The 18,676-nt window shown below is 44.8% G+C and overlaps 1 protein-coding gene across 5 annotated transcripts in view; it reads left to right on the top strand.

Moving 5' to 3' along the window:
• The window catches only part of LOC105028214 (nuclear factor of activated T cells 1), a 60,940-nt gene extending 46,805 nt beyond the window's left edge, over positions 1–14,135 (top strand). For 3 of the 5 annotated variants that reach the window (XM_034289099.1, XM_034289102.1, XM_034289100.1), the window contains exons 10-11: positions 12,019–12,180; positions 12,503–12,577. In XM_034289099.1, coding sequence (XP_034144990.1) covers positions 12,019–12,146 — 128 coding nt within the window. In that variant the 3' untranslated portion in view covers positions 12,147–12,180; positions 12,503–12,577. Of the gene's footprint in view, positions 1–12,018; positions 12,181–12,502 lie in introns of all 5 variants that reach the window. The other 2 variants (XM_034289103.1, XM_034289101.1) reach the window with 1 other exon arrangement.
• The last annotated feature ends 4,541 nt before the right edge of the window (positions 14,136–18,676 follow it).

Genomic DNA, 18,676 nt, shown 5'->3' with positions numbered 1-18,676 from the left:
ATTGGCGAAAACTTTGCTGGCTGAAACTGCATATGGTTATATTGCGACTGTTTCTGGAAAGGAATAGTTCATCTTCAGCCTCGCGAGAAATAGCTCCATTCTTATGATTATTATGATTAGTTATCTTCGCCTTTATTCATAGTTATTTTATAAATGTCATTCACAAATGAAAAGTACGTTGTTATGCCATGAAATAAAATAGCTTTGGCAGACTTGCTAGCAATTGCTCAATTCTTATGACTATTCCAGTAAGTTAGTAGATACCGGTAAAGCTTATTACCGGCCAGTGACAAACGGCATACATAGTAAGAAACGTTAGTCAGTTTAATTGTATTAATGTCATTCACGAATAGCCATTTAACTATTAAAACGGCCAGTGGCAAAAGAGGATTTGTTCAGGGTAGAGACAAGAGGCTATACTGACACCCAGCAACTGTACAGCTCTGTGATGTAGTGGTTATCAACACAGCCTTTCACATGGGCGACCCGGGTTTGAATCTCGAGGTGGAAACACTTTCTATTGCAGGCCGGCTGAACTAGGCTTGCCTGGTTTCTTGTTTTTGTGGGGATTTTGTCAGTGCCTTATTCTCTGCTCAACAAATTACCTCACAGATAGCACCATCTCAAATATGAGAGTTAACTTTCATTATTCTTATGTTGTAGAACATTGTTGTAAATGTACATTCCCTGGAATGTTTTTTGTCAAAATGTAAATATTGTACATTCCATTTTGTGTGTTGGGGTGGTCCAGCATGTAGTTGTGTGTGTGTTTATTTTGCTAAGAAGGGTGGGAGCTGTACCCATTTCTGTTCAATTAAGTCATTTCTGGCCAACATTTCTGTTCATTTGGGGTATACCTTTTGGCTAGAGAACACTTTCAGAGGCAACATTTCCATATCGCCTTTCTAAATGTCAACTTAACCTTCAATTAGGCTCTTGAAATTTTCTCATGAGTTTCTGTCCGGCCTGGCAGCTAAAACATAACATAGCCTTCTGTGTTATCAGCCATTTCGTCATAATGCATGTTCATGTGACAGAATCAGTCCACTATGCACAGCAACTGCCGCGCTACGTCCAAACAAGTTGGTTTCCTCCATGTCTGAGGATTGATGAAGTTAGATGGCAGACCAGATATCCTTTCGAATGGTTTTTGTGTTTGCGAAAGAATGCTCAGATGTCCGGAATGCGTCAGGCCGATTTGTTACAGTGAAAGTGTCTGATTATTCCATGATGTGCGCACGTGGTTAAGTACCACAGGCGATCTGATTTCGGTGGGAGCCTTTCTACGGCGTCAGAAACTCCTGTTCTTCAAAGAGAGGTCTTAATGTTGTGGAGTGGCAAGTAGGGTGCTAGAAAGGTGTGAGTGCGTGCGTGTGAGTGTGTGTGTGCTCGCACCCCTGTGTGTCTGAGGGCCTTTGTAAGTGTGTGTGTGTGTGTGTGTTTTGTTTTTTTAGTTTTCACAGATTTTCCCCATAAGATTGTTTAGACGACTTACATTCTGTGGTTCCAGGAGGGCACATTCCAAAAGCCACTGAGCCACGCGGATCGCAGATGGTCAGGAACCCGCAGAGGGGCCCGTGGCTTGGCCCGGGATGGGTCGTGCCTCCAGCTGAGCGGCCACTGGAGGTGGCTAAGGCGGTAACTCTGGTCGCCGTGCATTCTCTCCCCAATGATGATTGATGGGTGCATGGTTTATAGAACCGACCAATGGCTGCAGGCTTCGATTGGCTCTGGTTTGACTCTTGTTTTGCCTGTGAGCCGCTGAGGTTATCTGCCGCCTGGCAAAGCCATTAATGCTAAATGGGACGGTAGCCTCCTCAGCTGCAGAACGCTGACATAGCGCGTTCAGAGCGCTACGCTGTAAATCCTCGTGTTTATCCTCGGGTGTCATTCCGTTAACTCCTGTAAAATGGGGGTCCTCTCAATGGCCACACGCTCATTCTCCGCTCTCTCACTCCCCGCAGAAGTGTTTTTCCCCTCCTTTTTTTGTTTGCTAGGGAACGCAAATACCTGCAGCATCGGTAAACAGAAGCAGATCTCCGGTTCTGAAAAAGCAGGCGCCATCTGAAATGCGTTAGCTTGGTGAAATAGTATCCAAGATGCGACAGAAGAGGGCCGCTCCAGCCAACCGGGGTGGGGAGAGCCGTGAGGCTTTTCTGCTTTTTGGCAAAGCACCCCGTCTCCAATGTGCTCTGCTGAGGGGAGGGAGATAAAAGACAGAGCCGAGATAGAGGTGAGAGATGGAGGAAGAGTGAAGAGAAATGGAGAGTGGGTGGAGAGCATCATGGAGGGGCAGTAGAACGAGGCAGTGGCTTCGGCCCCAGGCCTGTAAAGAACTGCACATAACTCCCTGTTTCTGTGGTGCAGGCCATAGCACAAATCATCTTATACACAGCTGTTTAAACAGAAAAGGGGAGTGAAAAGTTAGTTTTCCCGTATACAGACTCATAATCGTGCCGTCCTTTATTCACTTACTCTGCATTTCTTTCTGTAATCACGTAGAGTTTCAGCTATGGGAGAAATAAAGAGAAAATAAAAAGGGGCAAGAGAAACAGAGAGAAGGAATGTGAGGGTGTCTGAGAGAGGGAAAGAGCTAGAGAATCAGCGAGAGGGGACAGAGAATCAATCCATGAGATAGAATCAGAAACATAGTACCTGGAAATGAGAGAAAGTGCAGCCACTCTCGACCCCTTGCTTAGATCTAGCAATGTTTAACCAGACACTAACAGGGCAGACCCACAAGAAGCTTCTTCGAGCAGAAGCTGCATGTGTCTCTGTGAAAGAGCAGAGTCCGTGTGTGTGTCTCTGAAAGAGAAGAGTGTGTGTGTCTCTGTGAAAGAGCAGAGTCCGTGTGTGTGTCTCTGAAAGAGAAGAGTGTTTGTGTCTCTGTGAAAGAGAAGAGTCTGTGTATGTCTCTGTGAAAGAGAAGAGTCTGTATGTGTCTCTGTGAAGGAACAGAGTCCTTGTGTCTCTGTGAAAGAGCAGAGTCTGTGTGTCTCTGTGAAAGAGAAGAGTCCGTGTGTGTCTCTGTAAAAAAGCAGAGTCCGTGTGTGTGTCTCTGTGAAAGAGAAGTGTCCATGTGTGTGTCTCTGTGAAAGAGAAGAGTCCGTGTGTGTCTCTGTGAAGGAACAGAGATCCCTGGCGGTCTCTTCCAGGGTCCCTGTACTTCACATGAAACCGTTACAAGAAAGGAATCGATACCAATGGTTAGAAAAATGTGTGGACGGTTTATTGCTTTCTCTCCCTGTTACACTGAGCACCTGTACTGTCGACATCCACCAAGCGGTGGTCGAATGGGTCCGCTTCCAAAGATCGTTTATAACCTGCAAGCGATCAGTCTTCCATGGCCGACATATGAACCGTGGAGGATGTAAATCTCAATTAGTCCCTAATCTCAGCAGACCGCCCTCTTTCTCCGGCACTCAGAAGTTCTCATCTTTTTAGTTTTTTGGGAAATGAAGCTATTTCTGTCTACTGCCATACATAAAAAAAAATACTTACCACTAAGCGATATTAAGGAATCTACAATTAATCTTGCACCCCTTAATGTTTTTTGTTAATATTTTGAATCCCCAGTCTTTTTAACTTTCTTTATATAGCTTTTTTTGGTATAGGTTGATTGATATTCTCTCTGTTATGTATTTTAAATGAGTTATGTCAATTCTAAATCCAAGCGATACTTGCCGTGTCAAATAAGTTTGGTTGTTAAAGCTCCATGTGAGGCGGTCTTGTCACAACTACATGCTTTAATTGAATCAGTAAGATTTACTGTATTTCGAAGGAGGATCAGGCTCCTTGCTGCCAAGATATTATTGTGGCAAACTCCCCAAGGAAAGCCAAGCATTATATCCACAGGTGTTGAAATCCTACCAGCCAGGTGAAGCTGCTGGCTATGATTTACCAGTGACAGCGCAGATAGGCGTGCGTCCGCCCAACTCTACGTTGTGTGTTCCTGCATGTGCAGACTTGAAAAAGTGTGTGATTGTGGTGCACGCTGTGATGTGAGTATCAAGATGCTGGAACAGATATCCCTGGGTCCCCAGAGATTTGAAATGATCTATCAGAAGGTCCAGGTGTTGGAAGGTTGTCTCTGTCTGCACCAAAGAAGGTTAACGCGAGGACTTGCCAAGCTACCCCGTTCGCTCTTTCCATAGACCACAGGGCGTCCTGACTCGACCCGTTCACCGCTCAGTTGATATCAATGCAGGTGGGAGAAGATTTAAAGCGTTGTCGATTCAGTGCAGATTCCGGTTCGGCAAACTGTGGCAATCCGACGCCAAAGGTCAGAAGCAAAACCTCAACAGGAGTTCTGAGACGGGGGGTGATCCTCGGGAGGTGTGTCTTTGGTGGATTCTGTGCCAACGCAGCTGAGTTTTAGTGCTGCTCTAGAAAGTTTTGGAAGCTTCTTGTGTTGTCCGCTGCACATCCACGAGCCACTGAGACAGATTGAAACAACATCACTCCTGGTGTTTGGATGGGCTGTGCAGGAGCGTATTGTCTTGATCAAGGACTGGCTCTCTTAACAAGCATATGAGATGCACACTCTTGACAGAAATGGCGAGGTCGAGCTCTAAGGTCTACTTCTGGGATAGATAACGGCTAATAAAAGTTAGGCTGAGGTAAGCCTTTTAGGATGCGGAAAATGTGGTTTCGACATAAAATCAGGATTCTGAAATCCGGCATTATGGCTGACTGGCCACATGAGATTTGATAAGGCAGAATCCGAATGCCGATGTCATAAATTCTATTATATTCAGGTGTACAGCAGAAGTCCCACTCAGACGGTTGTAACTGAACAAAGTGTGATGGGTTCAAGGTGTTTTGGCTTTTCCACCATATTCAAAAAGAGAGATCTCTATTGTCTGGCAGTAGCCGCGGTTGCCTCACGTCTTTCCGACACAGAATCAATCTGACCGGGTAGGCCTTATAGATATAGTTAATTTAGCATTTTAGTCGGTGTGGCATGCCAAGTCGTTTTGAACTAATCTCTGTTCACTACTCTACCATGCAGACTGTGTATTTGTGTCTCAGACACCATGGTTGGCTGGGATTTGGCTGTGCTGCGTTTTGTTTGTTTTTGTAAATCGTGTCACCCGTGAAGGTGCACGTCACCATTTACAAATAGCAGTTTCTTTCCTACTTTTCTCTTTTTCTCTCTTGCAATAGCAACTGCGGAATGACATCATCTCACAAAGTTCTACAGAGCGCTGCATAAAGAATGAGATGTTTGTCAGATATTAGAACGTGGCATGAAGGGACCATAGTAGCACCGGGGAGGTTAGGTTACAACCCCACACACACACACACACACACACACACACTTGTGCCATCAAACATATCCTTACTTTTCGGTTATCACGCCCTTACTTGGTAGCGTCAGTTGTTGAAAGCACATAGAGCGGGAGAACAGCTCAACCCATGTAAACACCTGCCTGTCTTCATGCACGAGAGACTGGCTCCCAGAGAACACACCTACAGTCCCTCTGGGCCTTAGAGGAAGTGATGAGAGCCTGGCGAAAGACAGGGTGGCGGTGACAGTGCCAATATACAACGAACAAGGATAGGGAGGCGCTGAAGATATAGCAGCACCCATCACCAGATCAAAGGCAAACCTCTTTGCCAAAACAAACAGGGCGGTTTTCCGTGACGAAAGGGGAAAAAAGCTATTGTTTCTAGATTGGCCTTCTAATTTCAGTCTGGCTGGCTGTTGTTTCTAGATTGGCTGTGTGATTGGAGGGTGGTTAGCTGCTGTTACGTCAGCCTGTTTCGGGTCCATGCGGCTGCTGCAGTTTTGCCGGCTACTGCCTGGTGTTTTTCTGTCTGGGTTGAGCTCAGAGCCTCGCTAGCGCTTTGTCTCAAGGGGCCTGGGGTTGTTTCGCCTGGCAACGAGCGGGATTCATCTGGCTCGGGAGACCAATAAAGCCGGTTGTCTAGAAGACCAGGAGCACATCAGAGGCTCTCATAGGAAGGCACAGTTGGTGGTGGGATGAGAGCAGTACCACTCTGTGCTCGACGCTGGTATTCAGAAAACAAATGGCATTGGCCTTTGTCAATGCATCTCTCCTTCCAACCTCCCGTGTTGCTGTGTTCAGTATTCAGAGCTTTCAGCAAGCAGTAGCAGCAATCAGGGGGGATCTTTCTGGAGTTTCAAGGAATCCCTCCCTCTCTCTCTCCTCCCTTTCTTTATCCTCCCCTCTTTCTATCCTCCTCTCTCTCTATCCTCCCCTCTCTCTCTCCTCCTCTCTCTCTATCCTCCCCTCTCTCTCTCCTCCTCTCTCTCTCTCCTCGTCTCTCTCTATCCTCCTCTCTCTCTATCCTCCCCTCTCTCTATCCTCCCCTCTCTCTATCCTCCCCTCTCTATCCTCCTCTCTCTCTCTCCTCCTCTCTCTCTATCCTCCCCTCTCTCTCTCCTCCTCTCTCTCTCTCCTCGTCTCTCTCTATCCTCCCCTCTCTCTATCCTCCCCTCTCTCTATCCTCCCCTCTCTCTATCCTCCCCTCTCTCTCTCCGCCAGCGTGGCTTGACCACAGCCTCTGTTTACCATTAGTTTTCTTCCTCCCCCCTTATTTTTTTACCTCTCTTGCACCTTGGCAACGGAGGAAGCCGATTGACTATGGCCCCGCATACGGGGACGTCTGATTGGCTCTGGCCCAGCTGCAGCAGGACGGCTATAAAACTCAAACAGAAAGCCTAAAGGTCCACTCCAGCTCCAGTTGTTTTAAACAGCCATCGCATCTCTGTAATGACCTCTCTCACTTTCTATCTCCCTCACCCTTTCTGTCTCCCTCCCTGTCTCCCTCCCTGTCTCCCTCCCTGTCTCCGTCCCTGTCTCTCTCCCTGTCTCTCTCCCTGTCTCCCTCCCTGTCTCTCTCCCTGTCTCCCTCCCTGTCTCTCTCCCTGTCTCCCTCCCTGTCTCTCTCCCTGTCTCCCTCCCTGTCTCTCTCCCTGTCTCTCTCCCTGTCTCTCTCCCTGTCTCCCTCCCTGTCTCTCTCCCTGTCTCCCTCCCTGTCTCTCTCCCTGTCTCTCTCCCTGTCTCTCTCCCTGTCTCCCTCCCTGTCTCCCTCCCATCTCCCTCTATCTTTCTCTGTCTTTTGCCCTTCCTGTGTGCTGTCTGGCTGAGTGCTTCCACATGGGCAGCTTTACATGTCAGTAGAGTTTCTCAGTCCAGATCATCACATCCTTAAACTCTCAGGGTATCAGATCACTGTTGCCTACCTGCTTGGCTGAAGATGATACATGAAGTGAACTAGCACTTTTTTATCTACAGCGATCTATAGCGACGGCGTGCGTGGGGTTATGAGTTTTGAGATCGACCCATTCACTCGCCTTCTACAGGCACTTGTGAAAATTTCATTGACACGCAAACAACCCTTCCCTCTGTCTCAGAAGGTGTGTGGGACGCTGCAAACTGTCCGTTTAGCATTTCAGCTGAAACCGAGAGCAGATTTGATATTGTGGGGAAACAAATCATATGTAGCAGGAAATTCAATTGTCCCTCTTCAGCAGTTTCAACTCCACTTCAGCTTCCTTGACGAATCCATTTCCCATCCACGACAAGTTCATACAAGGTTTTGAATGGGTTGCGTTGTTTTGTACATTTGGTGAGGTACAGGTTTCATCCATACTGAAGAGTAGCAATGATCTGTAGGTTCCCATTGTTCCTATATGGTACACATTGTCATGCTATGTTCAGCACAACACCGGTGTGTGTGTGCCCGTCGTGTGTGTGTGTGTGTGCTCCTCCATGTGTTTGTTTGTTTCTGCATGTATGTGTGTGTATGTGTGTGTGCGTTTTTGTAACTATGTGTGTGCGTGCTTCTGCATGTGTGCGTGCTTCTGCATGTGTGTGTGTTTCTGCTTGTGTGTGTGTGTGTGTGTGTATGTATGCCTGTGTGCCAGTGTGTGTCCTTGTTTCTATATGTTTATATAAATGATCACAGTGACTCAGATACATTTCCTCACATGCAGAAGGGGGCCAGAAATACACAATAGGTGGAAGCCAGGCTTGTGTTTCTCACAAGGCATGATAGGGCACTTTAGGAGTGGGGGAATTGTAATCTTAGGAAGTGTTACCCCTCCATGCAGCGCTGAGGTCTCCGACCCTCACACCACTGCAGTTCATGTCGTTTATTTACAGTGGCTCAGGAAGGCAACTACACCTTCCCTCATGAAAAGAAAATCTCAGTCAGGGTGCTTCTCCTTGAACATGTACACCCCAGAGTCGTGGTTTCGAAAGTCCAATAGGAGGTGGGTGAAGTCAGCCACCGGGTCGTTCCCTGTCAGACGTTGACTGGGTTAAGGTGAGATCGGGTTACGCTCGCGGAGACCCCCGTGGGCTCTCACGGCTAAGAGCTCGTCTCCGTCTCCTTGCAGCATGGGGCTATCCTCCGTTCTACGAGGAAGCCTGGATACTATCGAACCACCCGGAGATGACGCTCTCTCCGCTCGTTCGGACTCTGTCCTCCCCACGTGGGTCAGGTTCGGTCCCCCCAATGGGGGTCAGGTACAGTCCCCCCCACGCGGGTCCGGTTGGGCCGGAGCGACTCGTGTGACTTGGTCCCCTGGCCCCAAATGAAGTGGTAATGCTTCTGCCCGGATAATTGAATCACAAGAAGGCCAAATTGTTTCACTGCTGGTCTGATGGACCGTTGGTCTGGGATCAGTCTTTATCAGGGCCATACGCTGACAAGCTCTTTAACCTTTTGTGGGGTCCTTCTTTTCTGGTGGTCATTTCAGGCCCATTACGTTAGCTCAACCTAACAGCAGTGTGTAACCTAACCTCCCCTGTCCTCCTCTGGTCCCTTCATGCCACATTCTAATACCTGACAAACATTATTCATTCAAATGATTTTGCAGTTGAGCTCTGCTCTTTCGGAGGTGCTTCACAGCTGTTTCAAATAACCGTTTATTCCAAAAGAGTGAGGACCTTGGAGAGCTCTGGGCATGCTTGTTCAAGAGGGCCACACCCCATGGGGAGAGTGAGGGCTGAGAGAAATCGGCAACTTCCCTGATGTATTGAAACAGAGAAATAAGAAGAAACTGAGCAGAACACACAGATAAATACATCTTCTGTTTCATGTCCATCCATAGAAGTGCGTATAGATGTGTACTCCTTCCATGCATGTCCATCCCTAGAAGGGCATAGAGAAGTGTACTCCTTCCATGCATGTCCATCCCTAGAAGTGCATATAGATGTGTACTCCTTCCATGCATGTCCATCCCTAGAAGTGCATATAGATGTGTAATCCTTCCATGCATGTCCATCCCTAGAAGGGCATAGAGATGTGTACTCCTTCCATGCATGTCCATCCATAGAAGTGCATATAGATGTGTACTCCTTCCATGCATGTCCATCCCTAGAAGGGCATAGAGATGTGTACTCCTTCCATGCATGTCCATCCATAGAAGTGCATATAGATGTGTACTCCTTCCATGCATGTCCATCCCTAGAAGGGCATAGAGATGTGTACTCCTTCCGTGCATGTCCATCCCTAGAAGGGCATAGAGATGTGTACTCCTTCCATGCATGTCTATCCCTAGAAGGGCATAGAGATGTGTACTCCTTCCATGCATGTCCATCCCTAGAAGTGCAAAGAGATGTGTACTCCACAAAAACCCATAGAAGATACCATGGGTGAACGTGGGTGTATGCACTGATGGATACTTCTTCCCTCCTGATGTTTTCGAGAAGGCGCACCAAGGTGGTGAGGAATCACAATTGAGTGTCACCAATCTCTTTTGTAACTTTTACAACCCCCCCCCCCCATCATCAGAGAGGCTCTCTGAACTTTAATAACGAGTGTCACCTTATTTATTTTTCATTTTCTAGAGATGAGGGTTGCAGTGTTTTGCCTGAGTGGAATGTGTTCAGCAGAATTTTCCACTGTTTTTGTTTATTCACCGAAGCCTTTCTCCCTCTTGTAGTTTTCCATGCATGTGAATGGCAACCGGAAAGAGAGAAAAAAGTTTCCGATGCTTTTGAGAAGCATTTCAAACAGGTTGGAGTTACACAATAAAACACAGTGTCTTCATCCATCAATTTGTGATCCTAGGAGAAGCACGCCTTAACATCTGAAGTGGTTGCAATAATATTGTGAAAGTATTAACAGAAACTGATTTTCCTGGATGGAAATCATCATTCAAACTACAGTGAATACCTGCAGTCTATCTACCAAAGGATGAAGTTATTACATGCGTGATATGTATTGTCATTTATTACTCTTTTTGAAAAGGTTTTACAAATTTTACAGGGTAAGATTCAGCAGCTATCCCATTGAACAAAATGTTCCCTCTCAAATCTGCCACAATGTTTACTGTGTGTTTGTTGTTGATCTGATTTATACTAGAGAAAGTTAGTTGGGCTGGAGAAGTGAAGAGAGTTAGGGGCTTTTATGATTTTTTTGTTCTTCCTAAAGGCCTAGAGTAACTTAAGGTAGAGAATTGCAAAGTGATTATTAGGTAGCTTGCCAAATGAAAACTGTCTGAAACAGGGAAACTACATGGTATTGTCCAGTGAAATACTCATGTTGGTTTTCAATGTTAAATGTTTTTAAAAAGTTATCCATCAGCTCCTTCCTGGTGACAACTGTATAAAGATGAAATACAAACTTCCTTACAATTAGACATGTTTTATTAATGCAAGTGCCATTTAGCATAATATAAGAACGCACAGTATAACTCTAATTCCACGACAAACAATTTGTCCCTGGTCAGTAAATAATTTCATCGCCTACTTAAAAATTTCCCTCAGAGACGGAGCAAACTGATAGCGGCATCATCAACAGCACGGGCTAGCTAAAAATAAACGTGTGATCTGTGGTGTAACAGTTGGCCACATCCTGTTTCTGCGGCTTTCTGAACGTCAACATGGCCCCAACAGAGCAGGTCGGTTAAAATACCTGAGAAGAAGAGAAAAAATATCAGCAAAGAAAGATCAAATCACAATGGAAGATCTCGGGCCATAAAAAGTGGAAAATATTAGTTGATAAAGGATAGAATAACAACACTGTGGTTAATATGTGGGGGTGGCAATGGCACTGTTTTTAACAATGCCTGACAAGAACAGAGATGGTACATTTGCACGGTACGACTGCCAAGGTGTTGGGCTTTCCCTCTTTCAACAACACTTCAGGGCCCAGAGCTTGTTTCCTGTGTCTCTCACAACCATGGAGTTCAAAGGCTTCCATTAAAGTTTGATCATTTAATTGTTACATGCATTTGTGGCTCCTTTTTTTTCTTGTTCCGCGGAGGCGTGACCTAAAAATAACGGCGGGGAAACGCCTGTTTAGCCCCGGAGCGGAAAAGCTGGTGAAAACAGCCAAAGGTTTTGGGATCACGTTGAGTTTTTCCAATGGAAGTTCCTCATGGAGGTAAGCCCTAACCTGGTGTGCGGGCAGGTCCATCGGTGAACATTCTCTGTCCGTTAATGCTTGGAGTGTTTTCTTTTTTTTCTTTTCTCGACCTTCTCCTTAGCCATGCCGACCATAACCAAAACACCGGCGATGAAATAAAAACACTGTTTGACAACAGGCAGGAAGGCGTTGGAATAAGTGCCCTCTCCTCTCTTTGTGTGTAGGTGGTTTTGTTTTTTGGGGGGGTTGAGATGTCTGTGTGGGCAGGACCGGCTCCGCTGTGGACATGTTTGTTCAGCGAGCCGGAGGCTGATAAGAAAGGCCCACTCTGCCTTGTTCTGGGGGAGCCACACTGGACACGGGGAAGGGCGGACTTCCAGTTCTGGCTCCGTAGTGTGGATGGTGGTGTCACTGAAGTCCAGACAGAGTGGTCGTCCTCGCTCTCTTTCTCTCTCCGAGTTTCAGTTTTCCTCTCCTTTTTTGCTTCCTCTTTCTCTTCATCTCTGTCTTTCAGTGTCTCTGTCTGTGTCTCCTTCTGAATTTTTCTCTCATCTTGGTCTCTGTGTGTCTGTGTGTCTCTGTCTGTCTCCCCTTTCTGTCTTTTTATCTCTCTGTCTGTTCCTCTGATCTGTCACCGGGTGCATTGAGGATCCTCCTGTTTGCTCTCAGTCCAAGGGTCCGGGGTCCCTGCCATCTTCAGCCATTTCCCCCCAATGTGCCAAAGCACACAGCAGATAAGAAGAGGGGACTGCTCTCTGTCTGCCCGACTGTGGGAAATGCGCGGGCACAGGATCTAGAACAGGAAAGACAGGAAAGAGAACAAGGGTTTTTGTGAGTGTGTCTTTGTGCCTAAATCCCTCTGTGGTGATTTCAGAGCTCTGTTATACATCACAAAGAATTCTTAAGAAAAACACTTAATACGTGTTATAAGCGATCAGAAGAAAAACAATGACATTCCCTTTTTTACCGCATTCATGCTGATTTATGAAAAAGTCAAGAGACGGCATTTAACTTCCAAACATCATCTGATACAGGTGCTTCCACAGAAAGGGATGACGATGATGAAGAAGTAGATGATAATTATTCCAACAAAGATTAAATGGATCTTCTTGTTAATTTTCAAGTAACAGTCTTTCTTTTTTTGTCTCCACAGTCAACGAGATCATCAGAAATGACCTGTCCAGCATCTCAGTGCATCTCAGTGCATAAACTCTCTGCAGATGACCAGGCAGAGACCAAGGGGACCACAAACCAAAGCTAGATCTACCTGAGGAAACCCTCGACAGAGAGCTTTCACAACGCCACTTCCTCATCCCTGCATTTTGCCGATGCCCAATTCGCTGGCTCCTCGCGACGCTGCAGACCGATCGGCCGGCTGGTGGTCGGCGACAGGAAACTACGAAGCTTGATTTGAACCGATGTAACAAGAGGCCTTCTATATAACGGGTCGGACAGTGGCCATTACAAACACGTTTTAAATGACAACTCTTGCTCTTCCAAGGACCAAACAGTCAGATGTGAATACTTGATCTCTGTATCAATGGCATCTTCTTGGCGTGTATGTTCAGGGACACTGGCGGTCTTATGTCGGTCAGAGTCTTCCGGCAAACCACAGGAACACAAGCGGTGCCTTACAACACCTCTCACTGAATAGAATGCAACCGTCTTTGTCTCATTCGAACCGGGCGTGCTTATGTCTACGTCAGCTTAAATCATTTCAATCATTCGTTTACAGGGATACTAAAAATGGCTGGAAAATATGTAGGGACTTGTGTATAGGTTAGACTTGTGTTTTTTTTTTATTATTATTATTATTATTATTGCGTTCATTTATACTGTATGTTCTGTATTGTATTCTTTGTATAAACACGTATTTGAAATGTACTTTATGATTGCCTTAAATCTATTATGCAGTTTTTTAGCTAAGCTCCTGTTTCTTTTTAGCATTTCCCCATTTGTAAGGATCCAAATTGTAGGGCTCTTCTGTTTATCTATCCTGAGTGCCTCTTCAAGTCTTCAGCACCTGACTCTGCCCTTCTACAGAACCTTTCTTTATACCATATTCAGAAATGCTTAGACAATCAGAGACGATAGCCTAGATACCAAAACATCTAAAACTTTGCATGCTCATGATCTATAATGATAAGGACCACCTATGATAATCGCATCCCTCTCGGCTGTATAATCAAGTTAGAGAAGGGGTGTTTGAATGGAGACTACCGCTTGGCAATAATTCATGTATGAAATATATACTTTTTTTTTTTTTTACCTCGGGTGAATTTATTGTTCAGGCTTATTCACTGTTGCAGGTTGACAATGGCTCAGTATGCACTTTACCATAGTAACAGCACAGGTTTCTCCACAATCCTGACCAAACGTTATAGGAACGACAACCAATATCCTTAGTGTGATAGACTAGACAGCCGTATCTGAGCTATGCGGTCTCTCATTGAAAAAGAGGACATATCTACATTTTTTTTTCTATGTTGTCGTACTTACAGTGTCTTTCTTCGGCATGCCGAGAATACTAATGCTAGACACGATTTCGCTTTACTATACCATTACCTAGCTTCATTAATACATGTGGAATATAATAGCATGGCTCTATGTAACAGATTGATATATATTGTGCCTTATTTTCCAACATCTCTTCGCTACAACATGATTGTAACTCTTAACTATTTTCTATCCAGGCACAAAGTGAAACATATTTCCTCTTTAATATGAAATATTTATGGAAATTATAATGGTGTTTTATGTACACTCAATGTGTTCTCTGAAATGAATTAATAAATGCCATATTGATAAAAATGTTGATCTGTGCTTTGCCGTAATTAGGAAATGGATTTGATTTTTTCTGTAGCACACACACCAGACATACACTCACACACATCCGACACAGACACGTCAGACACACACACGTCAGACACAAACACCGTCAGACACACACGTCAGACACACACACCGTCAGACACACACACGTCAGACACAAACACCATCAGACACACACACGTCAGACACACACACCGTCAGACACACACACACACACCAGACAGACACACGTCAGACACACACATGTCAGACACACACACATCAGACACACGTCAGACACACACACGTCAGACACACACGTCAGACACACACACATCAGACACACACCCGTCAGACACACACACACACCAGAAGGACACACGTCAGACACACACACACACCAGACAGACACACGTCAGACACACACAAGTCAGACACACACACGTCAGACACACACAAGTCAGACACACACAAGTCAGACACACACATGTCAGTAACACACAAGTCAGACACACACACATACATGAATACACACATGCACTGAAACTCTAACTGTTTTACTGTATGTTGGTGTCTTTACCAGATGCCATTGTCCATGAATCTATCTATGCTTCTAAAAGATTTTCCTTTCGGCACAAATCATTACCAGAAATCCTATAGGCCATTTTATCACTCACTGTCTGGAATGACAAAGCATTTTTCAGATATCAAACTACCCCTTAACACAGAAACAGTATTTTCCATGCAGCAATACGAAATCAATTACTTACCATTATTGGATATTTAAAAGCACATTGAATGGCTTCACCGCCTTTTCCATCCATAATGGGCCACGTGGATGTGCTTCAGGTCCAAGTTTAAGACGTTCTCTGAACTCGAAAGCTTTCAATTTATTTAGATTTTTTTGTGTAATACTACTTGACCATAGTAAAACCGGGTGGTTTCAGACCTGTCCCCTAATACCCAATAAATGCTGAAAGGAAAATCACATGTATGGGACACATTCTACTATCTTACTATGGCTTTATGCAGCCCCGTAAAACCACATACAAAGTACAGTACAGGGCCAGCAGTGTAATTTCCATTAACAATTGCCTTCTTTTTTTTACCTCGAGCGCACATGTACTGCCACGGTCGAGGTTTGAGTGCGACCTACTGCTTTTTCAGTCTAAAACTCTCTAAAACTCTCCTATATCTTTCACATTTCACTGTCCAATAAAAAATTAAAAGTGTGACAACATATCTTCAAAAAGAAAAGGATGGCCATTAGACAGCCATTGTTTGACTTTCTTCTTCTTTTTATGCAATATAAGGCCTCGGCTGAGGATTCAAGCCGTTAACTCAGTTTAGACTGATCCTGTGCAGCCTGCCATCACTCAAATAAGAGTGTATTTCTTTCAGGTGTGTCTCCATTCAAGGATATCCTACACAGTGCTGCGTTGTGTTAGTGCAGTTGGTGGGTGTGGCATTGTCTTTCACCATGGGAACAGTCCTGTGTGCCACCTGCCGGTCCTGCAGACATTTTCCATCCAGCACAGAAGATGTGAATGCCCTGTCGTCACTGTGACAGAAGGCAGGCAGGCCTGGACGATGCTCCCTCTTGTACGCCCATGGCAGTCTCAAAATATCCCCTCTATTAAAAGACGCAGTCACGCCTCTTTTTCCTGGCACCCGCTCTCACCTAGACCTTCCTCACTGACCTTTGACACATTTGACTATTCATTGAGAACCAGTATTGTTTTATTAGGTAGGGGAACCACACAGTTGATTTAAAAATCTATTTTAATAGACAGACGGAGAGAAATGGTCCTATCATCTTCATTTTGGAGTATTTTGAAGAGAACAGCATGATTCCCTATTGGCTCCCCTTCATTTGTAAGCGGTTAAAAAATCATAATGATTCTAACGCGAGCCATTAGGCCCACTGGGAGGGCACCTGTCCCCTTTACCCTTTCACCTGGCCAGAGTACTGGTAAGACGTTTCAGAGTGTGGATTTACAGGTTGTTTAAAGCCCAGCTTCCTCTGCCATTGTATTTCCACAGAGCCCTTGATTTCTGCTTTTATATAGTGGGTGCTTAGCTAGGCACAGAAGTACAGGTCTTAGCTTTTCTCATCCTCCTCTTTACTCTCCTGATGTCTAGCCATCTGCAGATCGTAAATCTGGCATATACCTCTGTTATGAAGGGCATGTTGAGGGAACCATGGGGGTGAATTTAGGAGATGCTTTAAGAGATGATTGCTTGAACATACAGTGGGACTTTGATATGCTGTCCTTTTAAGCTAGTTTTTTTTGTACATTTACTTTCATCTTTTATGTAAACGGGAAAACTGTGTGGTATTTTATCACAAAAAAGGGTGTGTTTGAGATAAAAGTTGTTTTGTTTTAATGAATATTTCATAGGATAACGGTAATCAGTATGTGCTTGCCATGAAGAAGATTCAGTAGAAGATTGTCACAGGAAGACGAAGTGGGGTTGGTGAGAGTTGTCTGTGTGTGTGTGTGTGTATGTGTGTTTTTGTGTGTGTATATTTATGCCTGCATCTGGGTGTACATTCAGTACACTCTTACAAAAAAGGTTTCTCCAACTGTCCCCATGGGAATAGCCCTTTGAAGAACCCTTAAAGGTTTCAGTTGCAACACTTTTTGGTTCCATAGAAAGGAAAAAATATTCTACTTAAAATCTAAAACGGTTCTTATGGAAACCATAAACGCCTATTCTATGGAGATTGCCGAATAACTTTTTTGGAACGCTTCTTCCTGAGAGTGCATGTGTCTGGGGAAGGAGTGTCCACAGGTGCACACTTCCCATGGGCCCACTGGACATGTGACAAGCCTAACAGATGACCCGCTGACACGGTCACATCACCACGGTAACGCAGACAAATCAACTTTTAATAGACACTTTAAGAGACACTGAAAAAGACAAACAGATGGACTGGAAAAATCATGTGCATGTTTTTTCATTCTCCATCTGCAATCATTCAACCTTATTCACCATTTCTCTCTTTTGCGATGCGTGAAATGTCGTGCAAGAATTTATCAAATTTAGACAAGGACATACTGTTTTGCTTGAGGTGACTTGACTAGTAAATTACAATCTATATTTTCATAAGGCACTCCCTCCAGGTTTCCGCAGTTCTGCGATCGTGAATTTCTTTGCAAAATCAACAATGCAGTGCTTTTGGAAATAATTCGGACCCCTTCACTTTTTCCACAATATGTTTTCTTTATAGACTTAATTTATACTTTATTAATTTAAAACACGGTTTTAGGTTCACATACGTAAGTATTCAGAGTCTTCGCCGTGACACTCTGAATTGAGCTCAACTGCATCCTGTGTCCTCCAATAATCCATATATTGTCTCTAGAAGTCTACCTGCAGGAAATTCAACAACAAATGTTAAGGCACTGAAGGTTTCCAGGAGCACAGTGGGCTCCATCATCGTGAAAAGGAAGAAGATTGGAACCACCAAAACTCTTCCTAGAGATCACCTTCCCAGAGAAGACCTTTCAATAACTAGTCTATAAGGGAATTGGTAATGGAGGTAACCACAACTCAATACACAACTCAAGATGGGGCTGTAGATTTGTCTTGTTTTTATTTCTTTAGTACACAACTGCTGCACTAACGGACCAGAACAAATTCTTAGTTTGTTGTGAAACTTACAGATTCTGACCAAGAAACCAGTGACCATTCTAAAAGAGCTTAGAAGTTTCTTTGCAGAGATAGGAGAAGCTGCCAAAAAGACAACCACCTTTACAACACTCACACATTAATCAGGCCTTCATGGTAAAGTTGCTAGAAGGAAGTCACTCCTAAGTAAAAGGCATATGACCTGCCCCCTGAAGGAGCATGAGGAAAAAGATTATCTGGTGTGATGAGGTCAAAATCAAATGTAGAACGTATTGGAATAACGTGACCTTAGCCACGCATCAAAGTGTAATAATTACCACAACAGAATCCAGCTTTTCAGCCCTTCAGATAAATCACTAAAAGTCTTAGCAGAACCCTTCAGTGACCGCTAAGGCGGTCCGGTGCCAATCCATCAAATACGTTGGATTCTGACACCCGCTCGATTCTTTTAAAATTCTCAAAATCAGGGAGGGGCAATGGGCTCCCCCCAACCACTGTACATGCCACGTTCTGTTTATCCTACTGTACCAGACTCAAAGGCAGCTCTTAATAAACTGAGAGCACGGGGCTTTGTTGGAGTTCAGGTGGGCGCTTTGTACCCATTTTCTCTCTCTGCAGTGAGCAGAAGATGACTTCATGACAATCACTAGAGGCTTTTAGACGCCTTCTCCTGGATCCATCTTCATTTCCCCTGACACTGATTTCACAACGAGTATCCGGAGAAACGGGGAATGTCCAGCTATTCATTTTAATGATGCCTCTGTATTGATTGTTGGTATGGTGGGGGCGGGCAGAGGGGTAATGATTCTTTCTCTTAGCAGGCCAATCGCTCCTCTTAAAGGAGTAATCCACTAAATAAGCACTCTAATAGATGCCCGGC

This window comes from Esox lucius, chromosome 20, assembly GCF_011004845.1.
Source record: "Esox lucius isolate fEsoLuc1 chromosome 20, fEsoLuc1.pri, whole genome shotgun sequence".
NCBI lineage: Eukaryota > Metazoa > Chordata > Actinopteri > Esociformes > Esocidae > Esox > Esox lucius.
Note: the sequence above shows the minus strand (reverse complement) of the source record. Positions and strands in the feature narration are given on the sequence as shown.